At 48.2% G+C, this 25,249-nt stretch overlaps 2 protein-coding genes across 4 annotated transcripts; one reads left to right on the plus strand and one right to left on the minus strand.

Moving 5' to 3' along the window:
- On the minus strand, positions 1–3,090 carry Vpreb1 (V-set pre-B cell surrogate light chain 1). The gene is made up of 4 exons (XM_036195743.1): positions 2,928–3,090; positions 798–850; positions 600–721; positions 1–510 (listed from the first exon to the last, which is right to left on the minus strand). Exons 3-4 carry the CDS (start codon positions 643–645, stop codon positions 146–148), a joined length of 411 nt encoding a protein of 136 aa, XP_036051636.1. The 5' UTR covers positions 646–721; positions 798–850; positions 2,928–3,090; the 3' UTR covers positions 1–145.
- Positions 2,980–25,084, plus strand: Top3b (DNA topoisomerase III beta). 3 transcript variants are annotated; one of them, XM_036195732.1, is made up of 18 exons: positions 2,980–3,300; positions 9,870–10,053; positions 11,040–11,171; positions 11,411–11,517; positions 12,962–13,036; positions 14,748–14,944; positions 15,306–15,462; positions 16,125–16,238; positions 17,446–17,536; positions 18,265–18,419; positions 18,546–18,651; positions 19,315–19,461; positions 19,570–19,743; positions 21,492–21,620; positions 22,137–22,286; positions 22,636–22,736; positions 23,513–23,714; positions 24,498–25,084. In XM_036195732.1, exons 2-18 carry the CDS (start codon positions 9,984–9,986, stop codon positions 24,977–24,979), a joined length of 2,589 nt encoding a protein of 862 aa, XP_036051625.1. In that variant the 5' UTR covers positions 2,980–3,300; positions 9,870–9,983; the 3' UTR covers positions 24,980–25,084. The 3 variants fall into 3 exon arrangements, with proteins under 3 accessions (XP_036051625.1, XP_036051624.1, XP_036051626.1); XM_036195731.1 differs by having other exon boundaries at positions 2,980–3,072; positions 24,498–25,075; XM_036195733.1 differs by lacking the exon at positions 2,980–3,300 and adding an exon at positions 3,318–4,496 and having other exon boundaries at positions 24,498–25,075.
- Positions 25,085–25,249: the final 165 nt, after the last annotated feature.

Here is a 25,249-nt window from a genome sequence, read left to right on the forward strand (position 1 = left end):
AAAGCTGAATGGCTCCATCTTCTTGGCTCTTCGAAGTCCCAATGCTCTACCCCTCCTTCCTATACCAGCCTAACTGAGCAAAGCAAACGGCACCTTCAGATTAGGGTCTGAATGTCTCCAGAGCCCGGGATTCCGAATCTGTAAACTACTTTTCTCTTCCTCTCTCCCTCAGCATCCAGTTCTCCTTTTCCTGGCTCCGGAGCCCCATGGCGCAGTAATATACAGCCTCATCCTCAGGCTGCAGTTCAGAGATCCTCAGATACCCCAGGTTCCTGGCCACGTCTTTGGATCCGGAGAATCGAGGAGGTATCTTGGGACCCTGGTGCTTGTCTGAGCCTGAGAAATATCTCAGCAGGAACCTGGGAGGGTGGCCTGGAAGCTGCTGGTACCAGTAAATGCTGTAAATGTTGATGTTATGGTTGCTGCTCAGGGCACAGGAGAGGCGGATGGTGGTTCCAAGCAAGGAAGAGGCAGACGGTGGCTGATGCAGCATGGGCTGAGGGCCACAACCTGAGAAGACAAAAGTGTGGCCATCACTGGGGCAGAGCAAGGCAAGAGGAGGGGCCAGGAGGAGGCTCTGGGCCCCAAGGGTTCCTTACCTGTCAGGTGGGCCACCAGCATGAGCAGGACGGAAGTCCAGGCCATGGCTTATGACCTGCAGCACTCTGCTTCCCACTCCGCTCCTGGGGCCAGCGCCAGCTGGGAAACACTCTCCTCCCTGCTTTGAGAAGAGGGTCATTGCACCCTGGTCCTGATCACCACCCTCCCAGGCTTTCTGGGCTCTGCAGGTCACTTACCAGAATGGTCTGATGGCAGCCTTGGTGGCTCTGCCTTTGTCCCGTAGAAGCATCTGCAAGGAAGCACCTGCTAGAAACTTGTGGACCAGAACCCAGGAGCTGGCTGGTGGGCTCATCTCCCCGAGGGAGAGTGACCTCAACTCCCCTGAGAAGCTGAGCCTCTCGGAAAAAGATTTCTTGTTCCCGTCTAAATGCCTGGTGAACTGGGAGAGAGCATGCATCCTCAGGGAAGTAAAAGCACCTCTTCCCACAGCAGGAAAACGGGGTCTCAGAAGGAGTGGGGTGCTCTGACCTCTTCTAAGTTCTGAAGACCCTTCAACCCAGGTCTTTCCATCCTAGAACAAAGCCAGGTAATGAGACTTCAAAAAAGAAGCAAAGAGATCATAACCTGATCGACAAAGGGAGGGCTAGTCTTTAGGATATCACTCCTGCCAGGATGTTACAATGATAATTTAATGACAGATACCTGTGCTATCAGACTATTGTCCCCAAAGAATTAAAATTTCCCCAGGAGCCTCATTCTGGGAGAGGGAAAAGGCTGAAGCCTTGGGACCAGCCACTGAAGGGACTTGCCTCTGAGGAAGAGATTTCACTCAGTTCTGACAACTTATCAGATCACTATGAGAGGATGATGGGTAGATTATGGATTTTCATTCACCTTTGAATGAAAACAATAAATAAAAAGAAAGGACATGACTGCTCTTAGGTATGGTGGAGGAAATTTTTATTTTAGATAAAAGGGAGAGCGTAGTCAGAGGCAGAGACACCTGGGAAAGTCCAGAGTAGACATGACCAGACTAAGCTGGGCCATGTGAGGTAGGGAAAGGGAGAGGGAAGAGAGAAGAACCAGGTTCATCAGCCAGGAGGCCAAAGGTACAAAGGGCAGGTAACCAATAATGTCTGGATTATACAGGGAAGAGCCTCTGGGGAAAGGCAGCCCAGCCCCTGGGATGGAGAGTTCAGGGTAGAGGCCAGGGTCTGTCAGCAGGTAGGGACTGAGGGATGCTGGGAGAACCTGGAGGCCATTTGTCGAGGGTTTGAGACTTAACAACCTTGGCCATGACTGTGAGGTTAAGTATGGCTCCTGCTCTTTACTTAAACCTAAGCCTCATGTCAGGACCTCAAAAACATGTGGGGAGATTCACTAGACCCCTTTGGTTGTTCCTCTGTCACATGTGGGCACACTGAATAGACCTCCTTTCTCTGCTCTTTAGTATTACTTATCTCTTTATTTTTATTTATTTCATGTGCACATGGCCAGCTTGAGAGCCATTGTCTTTACAGGCTGAGCCATCTTGCAGTCATCTTAGCTGTCTCTTTAATCGATGTACTGAGAATAGGTGACCAACTCTAGCTTGTTGGAACTGTCTGAGCCCAGTCTTGGTAACAGAGTGATGGTTTAAAACCAGGAGGATTGGATTGTTGTTGTTGTTTGTTTGTTTGGTTGGTTGGTTGGTTTGGTTTTTGGGGGGTTTTGTTTTGTTTTGTTTTGGTCTTGGTTTTTGCTTTTTTGAGACAGGGTTTCTATGTGTAGCCTTGGCTGTCCTAGAACTAGCTCTGCAGATCAGGCTGGCCTTGAACTCATAGAAATTCACCTGCCTCTTCCTCCCATGTTCTGGGATTAAAGGTTATATGTTGCTACACCAGGCTATTAAAAACAATATGCTAATAAAGTCATGAAAACTATTTTAAGATTTCTGTGATCCTAAGCTCTACAAAAAATTTATACGTCATCTTCCAGATATATTAACACAAATAGTACAGTCTACAAAATTATAGATGATGTTTTGTTTGTTTTGTTTTGTATAGTCTGTAGTCCAGGCTGAAATGAAACTAACTGTGTAGCCCTGACTGGCCTCTAACTCTCCGCCTCAGCCTCCTGATTGCTAGATTCCTGGTGTGAGCCACCATCCTTGACTCTCCAAATGTTTCTAACTCTGAAAGAAGCCTGCTGTCTATAATTTTTAAATTATTTTAATTATTAATAGCATCTATTTTTATAATCATAATGACCATCATCATTATTGTTCTCTCTGGATGATTTTTTGGGGGACCTCCCCCACTCGTGGAGGCTTGGGGAACTCCGTCGGTACCAAACCGGACACAGACAGCTGGGCACCCGGAACTCACCAGCCTCGGAACTTGCAGACACCGGAGTGTCGACATCGGAGAGCAGATGAGGGGACGCCACAAGCGGACAGAGCCGGAAGTGGTTCCGCGAGTGGCCACCCCGAGAGCCAGGCCCGAGCGTGCGAGAGCTGCAGCGGCACAGCGGGTGAGCAGTGGGCTTCTGGCTGCGCGAGGAAGCGGAAGACGCTGGCTTTCTCAGGCATTTCCGGAATAATAGCGGCGCTCAGACCCGGGCGGGGCGTGGGGGAGGGTCCCTGCGGGGCGCCGCTTTCTCGCCGCCGGTCCGGCTCCCGCGCTGGGGCCTCTGGGCAGTGGTGGGCCGGCGCTTAGGGAGCGACTGTTGCTGCTCCACCGAGCTCGCCGCGGCCCCGAGGTGAGGTGTTTCCCCCGACCCACGGGTAGGGAAACGGGCTCCGGTAGGCTGTGCTGCCCTCGGAGGCCTGCGCTCCGCCTTCTGAGCCGAAGGTCCCACTCGCTTACCTCCCGGAGCCTGCTCGATCCGGAGACCGTGACGACTGTTCTCTGCCTTGGAGAAATACTTGGGTGAACCAGTCAACTAGAATGGAAGGCCAGCAACTGTGCATAGGTGAAAGGGTGACCTCTCTTAACCTGTTTGTCACTCACGCCTTTGGGGATAGGACGTGAGAAGCCAGAACAGTTAGAGTTTGATAGTAGGAGAGGCAAAACAAACAAACGAAAGAAAACGTTTGCCAAGGTACCTTGTCACTAGCTCGAATTGTTATGAACTGCAATTTACTCTAGCTTTTAAAACTTCAACTGGTGAGATGGCTCATCGCTTTTGCTTGAGCTTGACAGCCCGATTTCAATCTCCAGAACCCACATATTGAAAGAAAAGAGCTGAATCCCATAAGTTGTCCTCTGATCTCCACTTGTGACATGCAACATGTGTGCACCCATACATGTACACACACATAAAATACATGTTTTTTTTAAATTTTTAAGTAGCTCCTATTTTATAGAGATATTGGTAGATAGAGCTGCAGCGTACTCGATACAAAGAAGGGGCTTAAGAGGTAGGCCTGTTTTCCTGGGTCTGTAAGTGTTTAAAAATCACTGGAGCATTAAAATCTCAGACTTTCGGTGCTTTGCTGACCTCTTTCAGGCCTCCTCATCAATTTAAATCTACTACTCCATAAGACACAGGCCCAAAAGGAAATGCCCACATTTTCAATGTCTCCCAAAGGACACAGTGATAGTGGCATTGCTGGTGAGATTTGGCAAGGTATAATAAACAGGCTGTCTTGCTATTCTCTCTGCAGTTGACACCTAAATAGCACTTGCTTACCTAACTCCAGAATAGGACAAACTGTAGTCTCAGAGCCTTGACAAATAAGATCAAACTTTTAGTGTATCTTGAAGTGATTATATCTAAAAATCTTGGCTAGATATTTTGGTATATGCCTATATTCCCAGCACTCAGGAGTTAAAGGCAGGAAGATCAAGAGTTCAAGGCCATCCTGGGCTACAAAGTGAACTTGAGGCCAGCACTGGCTACATGAGGCTCTGTGTCAATGCCCAATCTCTCTCCACACACACAAAGCAAAAAACGTAAGTAAATAGAAGTGTTACTAAATCAAAAGTGTGAATGTTTTTGTAAGTAATGCTTGTAAGCCGTCAAATTCAGGTTTTCTCATTCGTTTTCATTGTGAAATGCAAGATGTGCCTTAACAGGAAATCAGGAGATCTTGAGATTAATCACAATTACATCTTCAGAGATCTTTTTAAAAGGTAGACTCTGATCTGGGAAAAGGAAAGTGTTCTGGGCTAGAAGGAAGGAAACTTGTATTCCTTTCCTGGATGGATGATATATATACAAGTTTCCTTTCTTCTAGCCCAGAACACTTTCCATATACATATGTAAATTCCAATTATATTCCTTTTCCTTTTCCTGGATAAGCGATATAATCCTGCTAAGGCAGAATGTTTGTGTCTGAAGGGATTTGCCAGTCTATTCAATAACCTAGGATCTTGGGTTGCAGAGGAGGGGTAGAGATATAAAATTCCCAGAACTTTGAAACCATGGAAGAAAAGCTCCTAGGAATAGAAGTGTTTGCAGTACCCTGTAGTTAAAGTCAGGTGCTGCTGCTGTTGTTTTTGTGTGGTGAGGACTCACTATGTAGCCCTGCCTGTCCTGGAACTCACTGTATAGACCAGACTGGCCTCAAATTTACACTAAGAGATCTGCCTGCCTCTGCCTCCTACCATGCCCTGACTAACATAAGTTTTGGTTTTGGTTTTGGTTTCTTTTTGTTTTTAAAGTATATGTAAGCATTTTATTTACTTTACAGATACAATTTTCTCATGTATTCCGACATTCAGTGTGTTTGCTCACCATCCACTACTTCCCATTAGAGCGAGCCAACAGAAGCCCCTGCTCTCCCATCACTTGCTTGTGTTCTAGGGGCTATAAGACAAGAACCCGAGAGTCCACACCAGGCTTAGTAGTTAGTTACTACAGGGAAGTACAGCAGAGATATTCTCAGAGGCAACAGGATAAAATCTTAGAGCACAGGTTCTAGAGCCAATGGGTCCAGGGCACATCCACATGCTGCCCCTCCAGCTCTAGTGTGACCTACATACCTTATAGAGCAATGTAATGACAATGTGCCCACCCCAGCAACACTGGCAGGACTGTCCAGTGTCTGGTCTTTTCTTCCCTCCTGCTTCCAGTTTTCCTTTCTTGTCTCTGTGTCCCCTTTAAATTTCACTTCTGGTCCTCTGGCTCTGGTTAAGCCAGAACTTGACCAGCATGGACATCAGAGGCATGGCTGTTCCACACATACATTCATTGCTCCAGCAAATAGTCATTGTACACTCAATGCCAAAGATAAGCAGTAACCTAGACACAGTCCATGTAGAGACAGACCTGTGATGCCCAGGTATGGTTTTCAGGGGGAAATAGGTCAGGAAGTCAGAACAAGTACATTTTTTAATAGCTTGGCTTTTTTTTTCCCCCTGAGATTGTATATTTAAGGAAAACATTCAAGTTTTTATTTGGGGCAAATTTTGTTTCTTTGTGGCCCTACAGCAACAACTGTGGCAGCCCAGGCTAAGTGTGACTTAGGCTGCTTCCATACGTCGTAAGGAGTAACAAACCCCTTTATCGAAGGAGTTTGCATCGACATCTCCATTGTTTGTGGACAGTGCTGTTTGCAGCCCATATTCTAAAATCCATTGTCTTTGTTCTCTTTGATCAGTCGTAGACATCCATGGCACCAAATTTTTAAATAGTACAGAGGGATTGTGACAAGCTAGAGCCCCCCCCCCTCATACCCTCCCCAGGCAGCTGCTTCTGAGTTATATGCAGATTCATCTGCCTTTGTGAATGAGCACACACACACATAGGCATGTTTGATCACTGCGATGCTTCCTGTTTGGGTAACTCATCCTGGTGACCTGTGGGTGTTCTGTTGTACTTACATGTTATTCTTTCATGTAACCAGTTCCCTCTTGACTGCTAGGTTGGTTCTGATCTTTTACTTTGAATGATAATCTGCAGAGAATTCCCCCAGCTGTGGTTTCTCATCTGGTCCTTCCATCACAGTCCTGCCCTGCCTCATAGGGCTCACTGTCCACATGAACAGTCTTGTGAGCACTTACCACTTGTTTCTGTGGCCTCTCCTTGGGACACTTTCCCTCCTCAGATAAGTGTTCATTATCCTAGCCTGTCCATATTCCTGATTCAGGATCTTGAAAGCCAAGAGTTGCTCCCTTTAACTTCATTTCCACCTTAGTACCAAGCTTTTTACCATTAGAGCCCACAGAACAAAATATTGTAGCCCCTTCCAGCACCCTCTCTTTACCCTCCCTAGAATCAGGTTGCCATCTTGATCGTGCCTCTCATCCTCTCCCCTCTCCTGATGGAGAGGTCCACCTCCTTTGCTGCCTGCCTGAGCCCCAGACTGCCTGGACACCCTCCCTAGGCCATTCTCCATGCCCTTGGCTGGCCAGCTGCCTCACAGCCCTTGGCCCACTGTGATGTCACTCCAGTAGCTTCCCCACTCCCTCATCTTCCTTATGTTCTAGGACACTTATCACAGTGGCATGCCATCCATCTAAAAGGAAATGTGAAAGCACACTTGGAGTTTTCTAGAATTCATCTCACTGAGCCTTTGTTTTTGTCACTGGACAGATGGTTCCCATCAAGGTCACTGGGGTTCACTTAGGTTGTTTAAACCTATGATCAGGTCTTGGCTGCTATATCACACATCCTACATCTGACACTGTAATGGTGTCCAAAAAAAGACCACTGAAGGGCTCATTTTCCTAGATTTCAGGCCTCATCCTAATGGCTCCTCTTCATCTCTTTGTCTCCCAGCTGCATTCCTTCCAAGTAACACTGCTGCCTCCTCTGTCATACCCAAACTGCTCCTGAATTCTGACTTGACCTGCTTCCCTCTCAAGTTTTCATCAACTAGCAGAAATCTCTTCCTTCAGTTGTCCCGTCCTAGTCTTGTCTAGCTCTGGCCCTTCAGGGTTCAGTCACCTGTGTGTCAGCTAGATGGTCTTTAATAGCTGAGATCAGGTGGTTAAACTCCAGAGCAATTCTTCACTGCCACCTAGCTTCCCCACCCCACACCACCCACTTTATTGCCCCTCCAACTGTCCAGCCATGTATCTCCAGGCCTCACCTTCCCTGACCCTTCTGCCTGCACACCTCTCCCAGATGCCATCTTGTCCAGCCCTACCCTGTCTCTTACTTCCCCACTTTGGAGACTCAGCACTGTAGTGTGAGCTCTAAGAGGACATGAACCAGTGTTGCTTTGTATCATCTTCCCCGAACCCAGAAAGCTGCAGCAGGACCATCAGTGGTCCAGATATGAAGTTTCTATGTTCTCTTGCAAGGTATCACTGGCCATAGCACAGTGTAATGTGGGTTATGGTTAAGACAGGTGCCTGGCCACGGGCTGTGGGTATGAGAAGAGAGACTTGACTCTGGTAGACAGTGTTAGAAGAGCTCGGAGGTTCATACAGCTCTGTGCAAGAACCTAGCTTCCATACCCTGCCCAAACAATAAGCCAAGAAGAAGAGGGATCACCAAACGGTGGTATTATTATTATTATTATTATTATTATTATTATTATTATTATTAGTTTTTTGAGACAGGGTTTCTCTGTGTAGTTTTCACCTTTCCTGGATCTCACTCTGTAGCCCAGGCTGGCCTCAAACTCACAAAGATCTGCCTGCCTCTGCCTCCCGAGTGTCAGGGTTAAAGGCGTGGGCCACCACCGCCAGGCACCAAATGGTATTTTTCAGAGTAGTGGAACGGTCCAGCCAGGGAGCACAGGCAGGGGCTCTAAACGGATATCTTTTGGTTGGTTGTGGTTTTGCTATTTTGAGACAAAGTCTCATGTAGTCCAGACTGGCCTTGAGTTCCCTGTGTAGCCAATAACCTTAAACTATCGATCCTCTCACCCTACCTTCCAAGTGCCCAAATATGGTTATTGTTGTTTTGTTTTTTAAAAACATTTTTAGTGAAAAAAAGATTTTTTTCATACAATATATTTTTATAATGTTTTCCCCTCCTCTAACTCCTCCCCACCTCTCTATGCACCCAACTTTGTATTCTCTTCCCCACCCCTTAAAAAAAAGCAAAACACACACACACACACACACACACACACACACACACAAACCAATACAAATGAAAATCAGGCAAGGAAAATGACAATAAGACAAAAAATGTTCAAACAAAGCAAAATGAAACAAAAAGACTACAGAAATACTATTCAGTTCATTTTGGGGTGGCCAACTACTCCTGGGCATGTGGCCTGCCCTGAGGTGTGGTTAATATGCACATTGAGACTCTGCTGGAAAAAACGAAGTTTCCCTTTGCCAGTGGATGTCAGTTGCATATAGCTTCCTGGTTGGGGTGGGAGCCCATGCCCATCTCCTTCTCTCTGTGCTGTGACTCCTGGCTTCAACTTTGTGCATGCTGCCACAATCTCAGAGTTCTCATGTGGATCAGTTCTTTTGTGTCTGGAAGACACTTTATTGAAGTCTTCTATCACCTCTGGCTCTTAAAATCTTTCTGCCTCTTCCACGTAGCTGCCTGAGCCCTGAGGGGAGGGGTTTGATAGACATCCCATTTAGATCTAAGTCTCTTCTCTGCACATTGTCCTGTTGTGAGTCTGTTAGTTCCCATCTGTTGAGTGAGGCACTGATGTGTGGGTCTAGAAGAATGTCATCAGGAGTCACTTTACTGCTGTGTTCCTGTAGCAGAACAATAGTAGTTAGTTTTGCCAAATGTAAGAAAGAAACGTGGGGCTGGAGAGATGGTTCAGAGGTTAAGAGCACTGGCTGTTCTTCCAGAGGTCCTGAGTTCAATTCCTAGCAACCACATGGTGGCCCACAACCATCTATAATGAGATCTGGTGCCCTCTTCTGGCCTGCAGGCTGAACACTCACTGTATACATAATAAATAAATAAATCTTAAAAAAAAAAAAAAAAGGAAGAAAGAAAGAAACGTGACTTTCTTTGTTCTACCCACTTAATCATCTTGCCAACCCAATCATGTTGCTTATACCTACTAATGGGTTTCATTGTGACATTTTCATACATGAATATAATGTATTTTTATTACATTCATGACTGATTGCCCTTTTTGCCCCAGTCTCTGTGATTCCTTCTTCTTCCCTCTACTTTCACGTCCATCATCTTTGAGTGTGTGACCCAGTGAGTTTCGTTAGGTTATTTACAGGGTCCTGGACATCTCACCAGTAGCTACACCACTGAAGAAAATGTTTCTCCTTCCCTCAGCAACTGCTGAGTGCATGCCTTTAGGTTCTTGCTGCCTGGAAGAAAGCATCCCACAATGCTTCACTCCTGCCTCTAGCCCCTACCTTCTTCTGCCCCTCTTCAAAGAGTTCCCTAAGCACTGGAGGGGGTAAGATAAATGTATTGCTGTTTCTTCCCTTTAGGAGTCAGCACTGACAGTTGTGTTGAGCTACAGAGAAGACGTTTCTAAGCTTTTCTCCTGCTGTTGTCTTGGGTGTGGGTGCTGCAGTCTGTGTCCCTGACAGCCTGGAGCAGGAATGAAGACCGTGCTCATGGTAGCAGAAAAGCCATCCCTGGCACAGTCCATCGCCAAAATCCTCTCCCGAGGTGAGAAAACCAAAAGCAGTGCTTTCATCTGTAAGCTCTGCCATGTGCTTGTATAGCATTTCTTTTCCAAACGTGTGCCTCCACCAGTGGGCAGGTGGCTGGGATTGGCAGGTTTCAGGAAACACCTCAGTGGCAAATCTCCTGTGACGTGCTGTGTCCACATACAGAGTACCAGGGCCGAAGCTTCCAGGGAAACCGTGAGGTAGAACTGCAGTGTTTGTCAGCATGCTGGACCAGTTAGGGTGCTGGTTCTAAGCACGAGAAACAATCCTGGGAGGAGGTAGATGAGACTAAGTCTTGGATTTTGCACTACTCGATATTCAGTACTGCCTACTGAGCCCTTGATGTGGTTACAGTTACACCCTCACATCTCACAAGTGACCAATGACCTAAGAGCCAGGAAAGCAGAGGAAGATTTGCCCATCAGGATCCACTCTGCCATTGAGGGTTGGCACATATGGGTTGTTTCCCTCTAAATAGGAAGAGCACTTGGACCTTGACCTCCCTCTTACCAACAGTTGGAGGAGGAAGAACCCCTAGTTAAGCTGAGAATATATCCAAAGGTCCAGAGGGTAACAGAAGGTTCATCTCATCTCCAAGTACCAGGAGTATTCAGTTGAGGGAACATATTATAGGATATGATATTTAGGAGGTTTCTGGTAACCTTAAAATCTAACTAAATGAAGGTAGAATGCAAATTGAGAAGAGAAAACAGAAATGCAGTGAGAGCCCAAGAGTCTCCGCCTCTAGTTCCCAGCCAGTATGGGACTCTGATGTGAATCACTGTTACATTTTCATAGATGCCTTTGTCCCTGAGCACTGTAAAGTCACCCTGTACCTAGTTAACTGCAGGTGGGCTGGGCAAAGTTACCAGTGAGCACTTTGGGGAAGGAGGACTCTTGTCCTCTGAGGGTCAGTATGTAGGCTCAGGGACCCACAGCATCTGCAACTCAGTCTCACAGTTGTCTGTGGCCTTGCCTCCCCAGGGAACATGTCCTCACACAAAGGGCTGAATGGGGCATGTTCAGTGCACAAGTACACAGGAACCTTTGCTGGCCAACCTGTCCACTTCAAGATGACATCTGTCTGTGGTCATGTGATGACCCTGGATTTTCTGGGTAAGATGACCTCTCCCCTCCTGCCCCTGTCCTATTGAAAGGAGCACTGTATAGTACTACCCAGGGTCCAGTTAGAGCCTGTTTCCAACAGGTCATGAAGTGGTTAGCAACTGGGTAAGGTAGCCATACCTATCTCTGCATGATGCCCCTGCCGTATTCCTGGGGTTGTGATAGCTGCAGAGGCTGAGCCTTGTGAACTGTGAAGTGTGACTCAGTGTCTTCATGGATATGGTTTACAGGAAAGTACAACAAGTGGGATAAGGTGGATCCTGCAGAGCTATTCAGCCAAGCTCCAACAGAGAAAAAGGAAGCTAACCCCAAGCTGAACATGGTCAAGTTCCTGCAGGTATGTGAGGGAGTGTGCGCTCGCCAAGGAGGTCCCTCCAGCCCCTGTGGTAGGTGCAACAGCACTCTTGTTGCACCATCATTTGTGCCCTCGTCCACATCTTGGACACCAAGGCTTTTGCTGGCAGCCCAGGACCCATCTCTCTGCCCTTTCTATGGAAACTCTGCTGCCCACCAGGCACTTCCATGCCTGGTTCCCTATCCCAGACATCCTTGTGACCCGTTCTGGAGAGCAGATATTCTGCCTTTATAATGGCTCAGCTAAGGGGTTTTCCCAATTTTAAAATAAATATGTACAGAATGGAAAGATAGCTCAGAGGTTAAGGGCACTGGCAGCTACAGCAACCACATGGTGGCTCACAACCATCTGTAATGAGATCTGGCGCCCTCTTCTGGCATGCAGGCACACATGCAGAGAGAATACTGTATACATAATAAATAAATAAATCTTTTTTAAAATAGATAAATATGTACATATAATTTTTTAAAAACTGAAAAGTAAGTAAAGATAAGTTTAAAGAAGAAAAAAATACAGCCACATGACCCAGAACAACCACTGTTAATATTTAACTATTTCATTTTGGCCCTTTTAATGTACGTTGGGACATTAAGGTCCTATTGTGGAACAGCAAGAGGGTTAGTGGAAGTAGACAAGAAAAAAATAATGGAGTTGAATATAATCAAAGTATATTATATACATGTTTGAGAAATATTAAAAATAAAACCTCCAGCCAGGCGGCGGTGGCGCACGCCTTTAACCCTAGCACTCGAGAGGCAGAGGCAGGTGGATCTCTGTGAGTTTGAGGCCAGCTACACAGAGAAACCCTGTCTCAAAAAACCAATAAATAAGATAGATAGATAGATAGATAGATAGATAGATACTTCAGTAAATCTACTTTAATCATTTATTTCCCTCTGAAAATTATGGAGCACATGTATGTTTTGTTACCACATAATAAAAATAAAAATATTTTTAAATGCCTGTCATAGGAACTAGAGAGATGCTCAGAGGGTAAGAGCACTTGCTGCACAAGTGAGAGGATCCGAGTGTGGATCCCAGCACTCATGGTGAATGCTGTGGAGGGCAGAGGCAGGAGGATCCCTGGGGCCTGCTGACCAACCACATGCCTATAGGGTCAGTGAGAAATAAGACAGAACGATAGAGCAAGGTACCCAGCAACCTCCTCTGGCCTCTGCCAGCAGGCTTCTGCACCTGCACAGCCATGGATATACACCACACCACACGCAGAAGGTTAGCTCATATTGTAATGATAAGTTTTTGATCTAACAGTGTTATAGTTCTGGGTCCTGAGACAGCCTCACTTCATACAGCTTCTTGCTCAGCCCAGGCTTGGTCTTTGACCCGAAGCTCAGTACCCAGCTCCATATCCTGTCCCCAGAGGGGAGTATCGCAGAGATGCTTGTTAGTGTCTGCTTTGTGACAGGTGGAGGGCAGAGGCTGTGACTACGTCGTGCTGTGGCTGGACTGTGACAAGGAAGGCGAGAATATTTGCTTTGAGGTGAGTAAGGGACCCAGTCTGGTTCCCTTTAGACCTTCTCCCCACCCTTCCTGACCTGATTTTGTCACACTGTTTATGGGGCTAGCATAGGGAAGACAGTGGCTTTAAACAAGTCTTCTCCCACTCCATTTCAGGAGATGTGTAGCTTTTTAAAATACATCCACCTAGGGTGGGAGAGGTGGCCCAGTGCTTAAGAACATTTGCTGCTCTTACAAAGGACCCATATTTATAACCATCTGTATCTCCCAGTTCTGGGGCATCTGATGTCCTTTTCTGACCTCCCAGGGCACCAGACATTTCACGTGGGGCACATACATACATACAGGCAAAACACTCATACACATAACATGAAAAAAAAATAAATCTTTTTTTTATTTCATTGTTTTAATGCATAAACTAGGGCCAACAAGATGGCTCCTCAGGTAAAGTGCTTGCCACCAAGTCTGACAACCTGAGTTCAATTCCCAGAGCCCCACATAGTAGGAGAAAGCCAAGTCATGAAAGTTGTCCTCTGACCTCTACACTCACACCATGGCACATGCAAGCACACCCACACTAATAATAATCATCATTATCTTCATTTCTTTTTTTTTAAGCCCCATTCTGGACGGGTACAAGTTTCAGATTGTCAGTGTTGCAGACCTTTAGTTGCTATAGTTAATATCCTTGGCAATCTCCTAATATGTATGAGTGTTTTGTCTATATGTATGTATGTATACTGTGTACATGCCTGATACCCTCAGAGGTCAGAAAAGAGGATCAGATTCCCCAGAACTGGAGTTGCACATGGTTGCAAACCTGAGTCCTTTGTAACAGCAACAAGTGCTCTTCACCAGTGAGCCATCTCTCTAGCCACAGATCTGATCTCCCATCTTTACATGTCCTCTGCCCTACCCATCCTAGGGAGCCCTGCCTACAGGGAGGCTGGTGAAGGTTTCCTGTGTGCCCTCTATAATGACACTTTAATGCTGCCAGCTATGCCTGCTGGTCCTGCTAGTACCCTCATGCTGGGGCTCCACAGAGGTCACCTCTGTGTCCTAACTCCCAGCCCTACCTGGGAGTTGGCACACTTGAGTGCTGGAGACGGTTCCAGTAAAACAGGAACTCAGGCCCCATGTTCGCGGGCAGCTCCCTTAGCAAACTTAGTTGTCCTTTCCCTGTCCACCCCACCCCACAGGCTAGAAACAATAGCAGCTCATGGACCACTGCATGCCCCAGCTTCCCTGGTGACTTTCCTCCCCCTGTGTAGCCTCAGCCAGACTCAGTTCCAGGGCCGCCTATGCATAGCTCACACACAGGGCCTGCTATAGCCTACCCATTCTTACTCATTTCCTCTTCCCTTCTGTCTTTTCTCCAGTCATATAAAAATTCTACCTATCCAGCCAAGCACTCTCTACTCCCAGAAAAGGGAAAGGATTTGGGGCCATTCAGCCTTTGTGGGCTTAGCAAAAGAAAAGAGGGCAGTGGCTGTGGGCAACACTGAGGAAGGGACTGGGCTGAGGAGGTGGGTGCATACCTTATGTGGAAGTGTGTGCAGCTGGAAAGAGAGACAGCCAGGTGGCAAGGGATTTGTGGGGAGGCCAAGATATCTAGAAGGACAAAGAAATATAGGAGGGCCTGGTGTGGGTGGGGAAAGGTTAACCTAGAAGGAGGCCAGCCCAGCAGTGGAGGTAAAGAGTGAATTAACCACTGCCACGATTCTTTCTTCTAGGTCCTTGATGCCATTCTGCCGGTCATGAATATTGCCCACAGTGGTGAGAAGACAGTGTTCCGGGCCAGGTTCAGTTCCATCACCGACACAGACATCTGTAGTGCCATGACACGCCTGAGTGAGCCAGACCACAATGAGGCACTGTCAGTGGATGCCCGCCAGGAGCTAGACCTGCGCATTGGCTGTGCATTCACCAGGTGCTGTCTCCTGCCACATGCAGACTGTCCCTTTAGGCAGGATTCTGCCTCTCCTCAGGCCCTCAGAACCTGCATAAGCTACCAGAGATACCTTTTTTAAAAACCTCAATAAAGTATCTGTTTATCAGATGCACATCACATCCGCCACAACTTCTTAAGCAGATTATTTGTGTGCACTCTATCCTCATTCCGTCCTGTGCACACAGGATGAACATCCTGCTCTTCTTTGATGGCTTCTTGCTCGGTCACTCCTTGTGTGTCCCCTCTGCATGTACCCCCAGATCCACAAGCTAGGTTTGCATAGGATTTGCTTAGAATGAATTATTGATCTGCCATTTTTCTCTCTTCTCCAACCCTCTAGGTTCCAAACAAAGTATTTCCAGGGAAAATATGGAGATTTAGACAGCTCTCTCATCTCCTTTGGGCCGTGTCAGACTCCTACCCTGGGATTCTGTGTAGAAAGACATGATAAAATCCAGTCCTTCAAACCAGAGACCTACTGGGTACTACAGGCCAAGGTTCTCTTCCCTTCTCTGTTCCTGTGTGGTGGTGTAGGTTAGGGTAGGGACTGTGACAGTTTTACCAGTCAGCATCAGCACTTCGTTGGTCCAGGCTAAGAGCACAGGTGTGAGTTAGTACCAAGCAGTTGTTGGTCCTGGTGCCCAGGAGGAAGAGGCACCAGCTTTCATGGGGACACTAGGCTAGGCTGAACCTGGGTACACTACAGTTGGATGAGTAGGAGTGAGTTCCCTCTGAGTTGCAAGATGAGGTCAGCCATTCAGCCAGTGTCTGCAGTGGGGAAATCCACGCACAGGATGAAGACAGCTTTCAGATTTTATCCGTCTTTAGAGCCTTTTTACATGAAAGCCTCCTAAAGCATAACAGAGGTTTAAAATGTAGGGCAGAGGACTGTGGGTATGGGAAGGTAATTTTGATAGGCAGGCCTTGATAGGCAGGAGCAGAGTGAGAAGCACAGCTGTGGTCAGGAGTTCCTTTAAGGCCCTCCCTCCCTCAGCAGGGCCTCAGGACTATCTGATGCTCAGTGGGTGAGAAGAGTGAGGTATCAGCTCTGGACCCATAGCTCGTCAGGAGACATTAGAGCAAGGCCTGTGGACAAAACCAGCCTCCTCCTCTTCGGCTTTCTTCCCTGCAGCATGCTTTCCTTTTGTCTTTCCTACAGGTTCATACCAATAAAGAGGAGTCTCTCCTTTTGGACTGGGACCGAGTTAGAGTATTTGACCGGGAGATTGCCCAGATGTTTTTAAACATGACAAAGCTAGAGAAAGAAGCTCAGGTATTCTTTTTCTGTCCACATCTGTCACATCTGTCCTGGATGGGTGGGCCCTAGAAACCTATGATCAGAGGAATTATTGTTGCCCTGGGCCATGCCTTTCTGCCTTTTTGAAATGCAGATGGCTTCTTGAACAAATGAATGGTCATTCCTCACATACTTCTGCCAGTGCTGCAGCTGTGAAGCACTACCCCAGCTGCTGTCCACAGCTGAGACACTACCAGGCCCTCTCCACTGTCTCTTCCAATATTTCCAGGTGCAAGGTCTCCTTTGGCAGGACTCCATTTCACCCAGATGTTTTTTCCTACAGTATCCAAAGCTACTAGCTGCAGCTGGACCTTTGTACACATTAGTGAGCTTGCCTGAGGTCACACAGCTAGAAGGATATAGGTCTAAAACCTCATATTCTGCCACCTTTACACTTGGTGGTGGTGGTGTTTTTTACTCGGGGCTTTTCTGGATCAGAGGAGTCTGCTTCTTGGTGATTAGGAAGACGATGCCACTCAGCAAAGGCTGGCTGCACAGGATAGAACCAGGTCCTACAGCTGTCCAGCTAACCGTCACTGAGCCTCTCCCTGGCCTCCGTTAGTCACATTCTAATTGCCTTGTTCAAGCTTTGTGTTGGTGCCATTTTGCTCAGGCTCTGCTGACCCACAAGTGAAGTTGTTTCAGATTGGTAACTCTGATGTCAGGACCCACCCCAAGGAACCCTAACCTCCAGTGCCGCCTGCACACAGACATTCTCATAGTGGAAAGGGGCAGCTCACCAGATAAGCATGGCTTATAGATAATTTCAAAATGATTACCATTGAGCAAGTGGAAGACCTAGCATAGAAACATTACTTGCAGCTTCCCTTAAAAAATAGGAAGGTTTTGCAATGCTAGTGGCGCAGTTCGTTGGCAGCACTGACAAACAGCAGCAGCCATTTCCCTGACAGCCCGCAGGCTAGCCTGGGGCTTGGCCTGTGTTGACTTCAGTGGGATTTACATCTACAGCCCCTTCCTCCACATTTTCTTCTTCCTTCAAGAAAAACAGGCTGTGTGTTTCTCCTCCCACCCCAACCCCCCTTTCCTGATCTAAGTACTCAGTTCAATTGTCAGACTGGTAAGGAAAGTGAATTTCAGGAGCAGGAAGACCAAATGATTTAGTTCAGACCTTTGTCCACACATTTCAACTCTGTTATGGCCTCTTCACCTTGCCAAATCTTAGGTGGAGGCTACAAGCAGGAAAGAAAAGGCCAAGCAGAGACCACTTGCCCTGAACACTGTGGAGATGCTTCGTGTGGCCAGCTCAGCTCTGGGTATGTAGAAATATTCTCTAAAGCCCCACCCCCACCCCCAAAGACATCTTTAGACCAGCATAGGGCAGAGCAGTATCTTAACCCATACCAAGCACCTCTCATGCTGTGATGTTTGAAGCTTTGAGGGTGGGGGTCTTGAGTCTCATTTGAATTTCCTTTCTCTGTAAGTCCTAGAATAGGACTCCCCTAAACACAGCTTCCTTAGCTATCACAAGAGTTAGGCTGAAATATTGATGGTCTTTGACAATCGTATCCTAAAGCATGATCCTCACAGAGCTGGCCCTTGATACAGCAATGCCATCAAATGATCAATAGCCAAGTGCCAGCTCCCAGGTTAGAGATCAATAGGACAAGCTCTCTTGGAGTGCCGAAGCCTGGGGACACAGAACTGGGTTGTAGTTCCAGCAACCTCAGCTACTCAAAGACCTCCATCCAGCTCTGTGGCCATCTCATCAGCACCGCTATAAGCACTGTAAAGTGGCACCATGGCGCAATGAGCAGTGTTTCCCATTGGGCCCACCTTTGCAGATTCAGGACCTCAGTTTTGGACAGGCCATGTCCCAGGTGCCCAGCCAACCATTACCTCTGAGCCCTGGCAGTACCCACGAAGAGCTATCTTTGCCCTCTTAGGAGGTGCTGGTCTATTTGGGGAGAAAACGAAAATGCCCAAGCCTATGGGTGAGCTCCTGGCCACCTTCCAGACACCTGAAACTCCTGGTTTTTGGCAGGTATGGGACCACAACATGCCATGCAGATAGCTGAGAGGTTATACACACAGGGCTACATCAGCTACCCACGGACAGAAACCACTCACTACCCCGAGAACTTTGACCTTAAGGGTTCTCTGCGACAGCAGGCCAACCACCCTTACTGGGCAGACACGGTGAGTGGAGTAGGCCTTGCCCTACACAACCCATCAGCTGTGGCCTCTGGACAGGCTTTGGACAAACCCAAGACCAGTGGGAAGCAGCCAGCCTGACTGGACTCTGCTTTGCCTCCCCTCCCCCAGGTAAAACAATTGTTAGCAGAAGGCATTGACCGCCCACGGAAAGGCCATGATGCTGGTGACCATCCTCCCATCACACCTATGAAGTCAGCTACAGAGGCTGAATTAGGTACTGGGTACTCTCCTCTTCCCAACGTGCTCACACTCCTCAAGCTTCCAGAGTGTGAAGGGCAAGCTGCTATAGGCCCTGGGTACCAGCAGACAGGGTCAGGCCTCTTAGCAGTCTGGCTGCTCCTCAGCCTGTCACTGGCTTAGTGACGCTCTCGACACTAAGCACCCAAGACAGAAATGGAATGGTTGTAGCTGTGTGGGAAGAGGCCAGTATACAGACAGCCTTGGTGTTGGGAGTGAGGCAGCGTAGCAGCACTCAAAGGGACTGTGCCACCACCTAGCCTAAGGTTGTTCTGATGACCATGTTCCTGAGGAATGCCAATAGACAAAGGAGAGCAGGGCCAATGGAACCAGGATCTGCTGCTGCACCTCTGAGTGTGAAGCAAGAGTACCACATAGAGCTGTGCCTAATGAGCAGTCCACTAGGACCACGGTAACGGGGCCATCCAGGCAGTAGAGCAGCTTCCCTTGCTGTATCTTCCTTCCTCCTTTTAGGCTTTGAGGCTGGGGATAGGGCTTAATGGTGTGGCATTTGCCTGGCATGTGCTTCTAGCCCTACATTCAATTCCTGCCATCATTAAGTATTCACATATCTCTGTTGTTACCCAGGCCAAGGCTCTGTTGTTAGTCCAGGGCACCTGGTAACGCTCATCCTTTCTAGGGGGTGACGCGTGGCGACTGTACGAGTACATCACCAGACATTTCATTGCCACAGTGAGCCATGACTGCAAGTATCTTCAGAGCACTATCTCCTTCAGGATCGGGCCTGAACACTTTACATGCTCAGGAAAGACAGTCATCTCCCCAGGTAAAACAGCAGGCCATGGGGTCCCTTTCTTCTCATCTCCACAGACACGTGGGATCCCTGGATGGAAGGCCCAGGTGGGAACCTCAAATGACAGTGGTGTCTCTCTAGGCTTCACAGAGATCATGCCTTGGCAGAGCGTGCCCCTGGAGGAGAGTCTGCCCACATGCCAGAAGGGTGACACCTTCACTGTGGGTGAGGTGAAGATGCTGGAGAAGCAGACAGGTCCACCAGACTATCTGACTGAGGCTGAGCTCATCACACTCATGGAGAAGCACGGGATCGGTGGGTATCCAGATCCAGGGTTTCCCTTCCCAGGGCCCTGCGCCAAGAGGTGGTGCTAGTAAGCATGCCCATGCCCCGTATGCATGCCCATGCCCCGTATGCATGGGCGGCCCAGTGGATGACCCACTGTGTAAGCTGTTTGCAAGGCCTTCCATCTGAAGATGTGATACAGCCTTGTGCACCATGGGACCAGTACACACTGACTCAAGGTTAGCCCAGGATTCTGAAAGAGTCCTCGGACAGATCAGCAGCTAACTAGGCAGGCTTATCCTAGAATTCTGGTCTTGGTCCTGCTTCTCCCCAGGGCCTAGGTACCTGAAGTGAATCCTGACAGTAACCTCAGCCTGCAGCGAGTTCCCATTGATGGCATAGCCAAGTGCTGAGAACCTTTTCCACATGACTTCTAGTCGCCACATGTGAGACTGTTCTGGACACTTCAGTTTGGGACAGTGAACAGATTTCTTGTGTGACCTTCTGAACAGGAAAGTGAGAGCAGTACTGCTGAACAAGGTCCATGGGCAATGTCAAAAAGGCTTACCTACCTGGGCATGATAACTCATCTGTAATCCTAACATTTAGGAAACTGACAAAGACAGACTGCCACAAGTTCAAAGCCAGACTTGGCTATGGAATGAGACCCTGTCGTGTTTGGGGTTTTTTTTTTTTTGTTTGTTTGTTTGTTTTTGTTTTTTTTTTGTTTTTTTTTGTTTGTTTGTTTTTTTTGAGACAGGGTTTCTCTGTTTAGCTTTGTGCCTTTCCTGGAACTCGCTTTGGAGACCAAGCTGGCCTCGAACTCACAGAGATCCGCCTGCCTCTGCCTCCCAAGTGCTGGGATTGCAGGCGTGCGTCACCACCACCCAGTGAAACGCTATCATTTAAAAAAAAAAAAAAAAAGCTGACTATAGCAGCCATCCAGGGACTCTTGCATGTCAAACTCCCATGATCGTGGCCTATTCCTACCCTTAGCTATGAGCCATGGAACCTCTGAAGGCTCCTGAACCCCCAGTGCCAATATCTTCACCTGTAAAACTTGCTCAGAGTACCTATGGAAAGATAAGTGTTTCTCTGCCAGCACTAGCAGTGTTAAGTTTCATTTTCACATCCTCTGAGCAGCAACACAGCAGTATGCCTCACCTTCCACTTCTCTGCCAAGAAACTTCTGCAAGGTGAAAGAAGCTGCATCCCTGGAGTAGGAAACATGCCTTGGGTATTGTGAAGGGCCCTAGAGAAAGGGAGAAGGTGAGAGAGAGGAAATGGATAAAACTACCCAGGTTCAACAGTAGCTTAATGAGCTCTCTGAGAGAAGCTGGACCCTGACATGTAGAGAGCATCTGTGCCACAATCCAGGTGGAAGAGGCCAAGCTAATGTTTTTAAGGAATGCTCTCTGACCTTAACAGAGTCCTTTATACTCTCTGGGCTTCTGTATTGTAACTACAGAACTAAAATGAACACAGTGAAGACTGTTCTTGGATTCACAGGTGTGCCAGCACAGTACAGGGACAGCCCTGCTCTGTCTTGGGAACCTTTCTGCATCATAGCTTCTGGCAGCCATACACAAGACATCAGTCTGGACCTAGTGAGCAAAATAAGCTTCAGTTTGTGACATGATACTCCTTCCATGGTTATCTGGGAGGGTCCAAAAAAAACCAGGGTTCCTCTGACAGGTAGATGAAACTAGAGTGCATAGTCCAGAGCATCTTGTTGGGGCAGGCTGAGGAATACCAGAGCCATGCTGTGTGCATTCCAGGGACTGATGCCAGTATCCCTGTGCACATCAACAACATCTGCCAGCGCAACTATGTCACTGTAGAGAGTGGCCGCCGGCTCAAGCCCACCAACCTTGGAATTGTCCTGGTACATGGTTACTACAAGATTGGTGAGTCTTCTCTACCCACTACCTATGACCTGCTGGGCTTCCCAGCTCCTTCCTGTGCTGTACCTCTGCTTTCTCCTGAAGTGACCCTGTGTTCCTCATGCATGTCCCCCAATCCCCACTGCAAAGATGCTGTGGGGACTCAGGAATTTGATGGATGAACAGATTAAATGGGTCCAACAGAGGGTTCTCCTGCAAACCAAACCTGGTTTCTTTACTAAGATACCCACCATCTCTGCCCACTAAAGTGTGCCCCTAGTTCTTTGGGAGATGGAGAAATACAGCACAGACCTAGCCATCCTGTACAAGATTTCTACACAAAAACCTTTTCTGATGGAAAATCAAGAAAAGTCTGATGGCAATAGGAGCTGCCCTTTATGACTTCCAACTCTGTAGACAAGCAGTCCAAGGGAATCCAGGAAGACTGGGTCAAGCAGGACAGCAGTTCTTGCCTGCCTAGTGGGGTGGCAGGGTCCTAGGTACCAGTGCCCACAGCAGCATCCACCCACTGGCTTATAGATGCAGAGCTGGTACTCCCTACCATCCGCAGTGCAGTGGAGAAGCAGTTGAACCTGATTGCCCAGGGCAAAGCCGACTACCACCAGGTCCTGGGCCACACCCTGGATGTCTTCAAGAGAAAGTTCCACTACTTTGTTGATTCTATTGCTGGTAAGACCTGCCTCTTCCCTGCCCCTCGTCAGCAGCCATTCCAACAGGACAGAGCCTCCTGAGGCCCACTCCCAGATCTGGGCTCTGAGCTTCTGCAGGTCACAGCAATGATGTCTCCTCATTAGCTGTTGTCGGGCGCAGGTTAATTAACGTCCACATCGGGGATATACAAAGTCGATGAACAGGGCTGTAGCTCCCTAGTCTAATCACTGACAGACAGTCACACTTGGCCCCTTGACCATGTATGCTGGCCTTTGTCTAGTTCAATCAGTTCTACCAAGCCATCTCTTGGAGGGAGGGCTGCCAAAGACCAGAAGGAACATGACTCCTGTGCTCTGCTTGCTCTCAGGCATGGACGAGCTGATGGAGGTATCCTTTTCACCCCTGGCTGCCACAGGCAAGCCCCTCTCACGTTGTGGGAAGTGCCATCGATTTATGAAGTATATCCAGGTATGTGCAGCTTGAAGGACGTAGCCGCTTCTGGCTGCAGCATTCCTGCGCAGACGTCACCTTAATCCTCTGATTTGTCATTAGTCATGTAGAAATAATGTTTGTTGTCTTAATTGTCACAGAATGATCGAAAGGCCTGAATCAGCACCAATAACGATATAAACAAACCCCAGACTAATGCACGGTGTCCATTCCCTCTTGTCACTATTTCCTCCTTTTCCCTGAGACAGGGCTTCTTTGTGTAGCCTTGGCTGTTCTGGAACTCACTCTGTAGACTAAGTTGGCCATAAACTCACAGACATCCACCTGCCTCTTCCTCCTAAGTACTGGGATTAAAGGTGTACGACCACCACCCACTGCCATCATTTCTCTTGCTCTCCTGAATATTGTTAACATTCTGGGGCTTTACATTGCGTGTGCACGCGCATTCCATAACATGTGAAGGTCAGAGAACAACTTGCAGGAGTCAGTTCTCTCCTTCCATAACATGAGTTCTAGGGATTGAATTCAGACTTAACATCACGCACCTTTACCTGATGAACCATCCACCAGCCCCTTACTTTATAATCCTTGCCTTTGTGAGGGAGGTAGGAAAGAGGAGATGTGGTAACTGTGCTTCATACCAGTGCTTGAGAGGTCCTTGCCTGACAATTATACATTCTGTATATCTGTTAGGTGTTCTGCATTACCTGTTCAGTGCTGTGAAGGGGAGGACATAGAGCAAGAGAGTCAGACCCAGCAACCCTCATCCCCTGCTTATTGTTCCCATCCCATAGGCCAAGCCAAGCCGCCTGCATTGCTCCCACTGTGATGAGACCTACACCCTCCCCCAAAATGGTACCATCAAGCTCTACAAGGAGCTGCGGTGCCCACTGGATGACTTTGAACTAGTCCTGTGGTCCTCAGGCTCCCGGGGCAAGAGCTACCCACTATGTCCCTACTGCTATAACCACCCGCCCTTCCGAGACATGAAGAAAGGTGAGTGTGGCACGTGGCTGTTCCCAGCCTCATACTTACCAGACTCCAATGGGGTCCCTTACCCACCCTTCCCTGCCTGTGCCCACTAATAGTCAGGGACCCCAGGAAATACTTGGGGCACTGCTCGGGCACTGGGTATGCTTGGGTCATAATTGAACAAGCGGCTTGTTCACTTAGGATCTGGGCAGGGAGCAAGCTGTGCCTCAGGAGCTGGGCTAAGTGAGAGGCAGGCAGCCTCAGATAATGACACCTGTCAATCAAAGCCCCCTAGGTTCTCAGACACTGCTTTTGTCTTCCTTTGCACTCTTTGGTAGTAAAACAAGAGAGCATGTATCCAGACTAACCAGAGCATGCCACCAGAGGGGCTCAGTGCCCAAACTCACTCTCTGGTGGTACCATCCCCTATCAGACTGGGAGTCAGCACCTTTCTTTGTTACCCATGGCACTTATAAGGAGTCCTCAAGGGGATCTTGATCTGCATTCATACTGCCAAGATAATGAAGGTCTCTTCCTGCCCCCGAGTAGCTTACAGAGCAACAGTTAAGTGCCAGATGATCTGAATAAGCTTCAGAAGCAAAATGAGGGGTCAGCTGGAATCCTCAGAGCATTGAGGACTGAACATTTTTAGGTAAGCAAAACCTGGATGATAACAGTTAGAACCCAGGCCAGTGTGAACAAGATGTCCCCAAAGCAGGTTAAGAGTACCACTTCGTCTGACATTGAAAGCAGCCGGAGATGAGGGAGCCAAGACAGGTTTAGGTCACTGGACTCCTCTCCCCTCAGGCATGGGCTGCAATGAGTGCACACACCCTACCTGCCAGCACTCACTGAGCATGCTGGGCATTGGCCAGTGCGTGGAGTGTGAGAATGGAGTCCTGGTTCTGGACCCTACCTCCGGTCCCAAGTGGAAGGTGGCCTGCAATACATGCAGTGTGGTGGCACACTGCTTTGAAAATGCTCACCGAGTACGGGTATCTGCTGACACCTGCAATGCCTGCGAGGCTGCCTTGCTTGATGTAGACTTCAACAAAGCCAAGTCTCCCCTTCCTGGCAACGAGACACAGCACACAGGCTGCATCTTCTGTGACCCCGTCTTCCAGGAGCTGGTGGAGCTGAAACATGCAGCCTCCTGCCACCCCATGCACCGAGGTGGTCCTGGAAGGAGGCAGGGTCGTGGGCGGGCCCGGGGCCGGAGGCCTCCAGGAAAGCCTAACCCCAGGCGGCCAAAAGACAAGATGTCAGCCCTGGCTGCCTACTTTGTATGATAACCCATCTTCCCTCATTCCAGCTCCAGTTTGGTGTAGACACATCATGGTGGTTCTTTAAGCCACTGAAACCATTAAAATGCTTTTTATTTTGTATTCTCTGGAGCAAAAAGCCTGGGGCCTTTTACTGGTAAAAGGGGGTGGAGGCTGTACCTATGGAAACCTATTCCCCTGTACCCCTTCATCCTGTGTGGTGATATATTGTCACCCTGCTAAAATTTGCCTGAAGATCAAAGGACAGAACAAGCCACTAGATTAAACATAGAAGCC

This window comes from Onychomys torridus, chromosome 8, assembly GCF_903995425.1.
Source record: "Onychomys torridus chromosome 8, mOncTor1.1, whole genome shotgun sequence".
NCBI lineage: Eukaryota > Metazoa > Chordata > Mammalia > Rodentia > Cricetidae > Onychomys > Onychomys torridus.

What these genes read in the sequence shown, in the direction of transcription:
- Vpreb1 (XM_036195743.1), bottom strand. Translation starts at nt 645, where the DNA reads ATGGCCTGGACTTCCGTCCTGCTCATGCTGGTGGCCCACCTGACAG. An exon ending in GCTGGTGGCCCACCTGACAG is followed by an intron (nt 511 to 599) that starts GTAAGGAACCCT and finishes TTGTCTTCTCAG; the next exon opens with GTTGTGGCCCTCAGCCCATG.
- Top3b (XM_036195732.1), top strand. Translation starts at nt 9,984, where the DNA reads ATGAAGACCGTGCTCATGGTAGCAGAAAAGCCATCCCTGGCACAGTCC. An exon ending in GCGAGAATATTTGCTTTGAG is followed by an intron (nt 13,037 to 14,747) that starts GTGAGTAAGGGA and finishes TCTTTCTTCTAG; the next exon opens with GTCCTTGATGCCATTCTGCC. An exon ending in CATGGAGAAGCACGGGATCG is followed by an intron (nt 19,744 to 21,491) that starts GTGGGTATCCAG and finishes TGTGCATTCCAG; the next exon opens with GGACTGATGCCAGTATCCCT.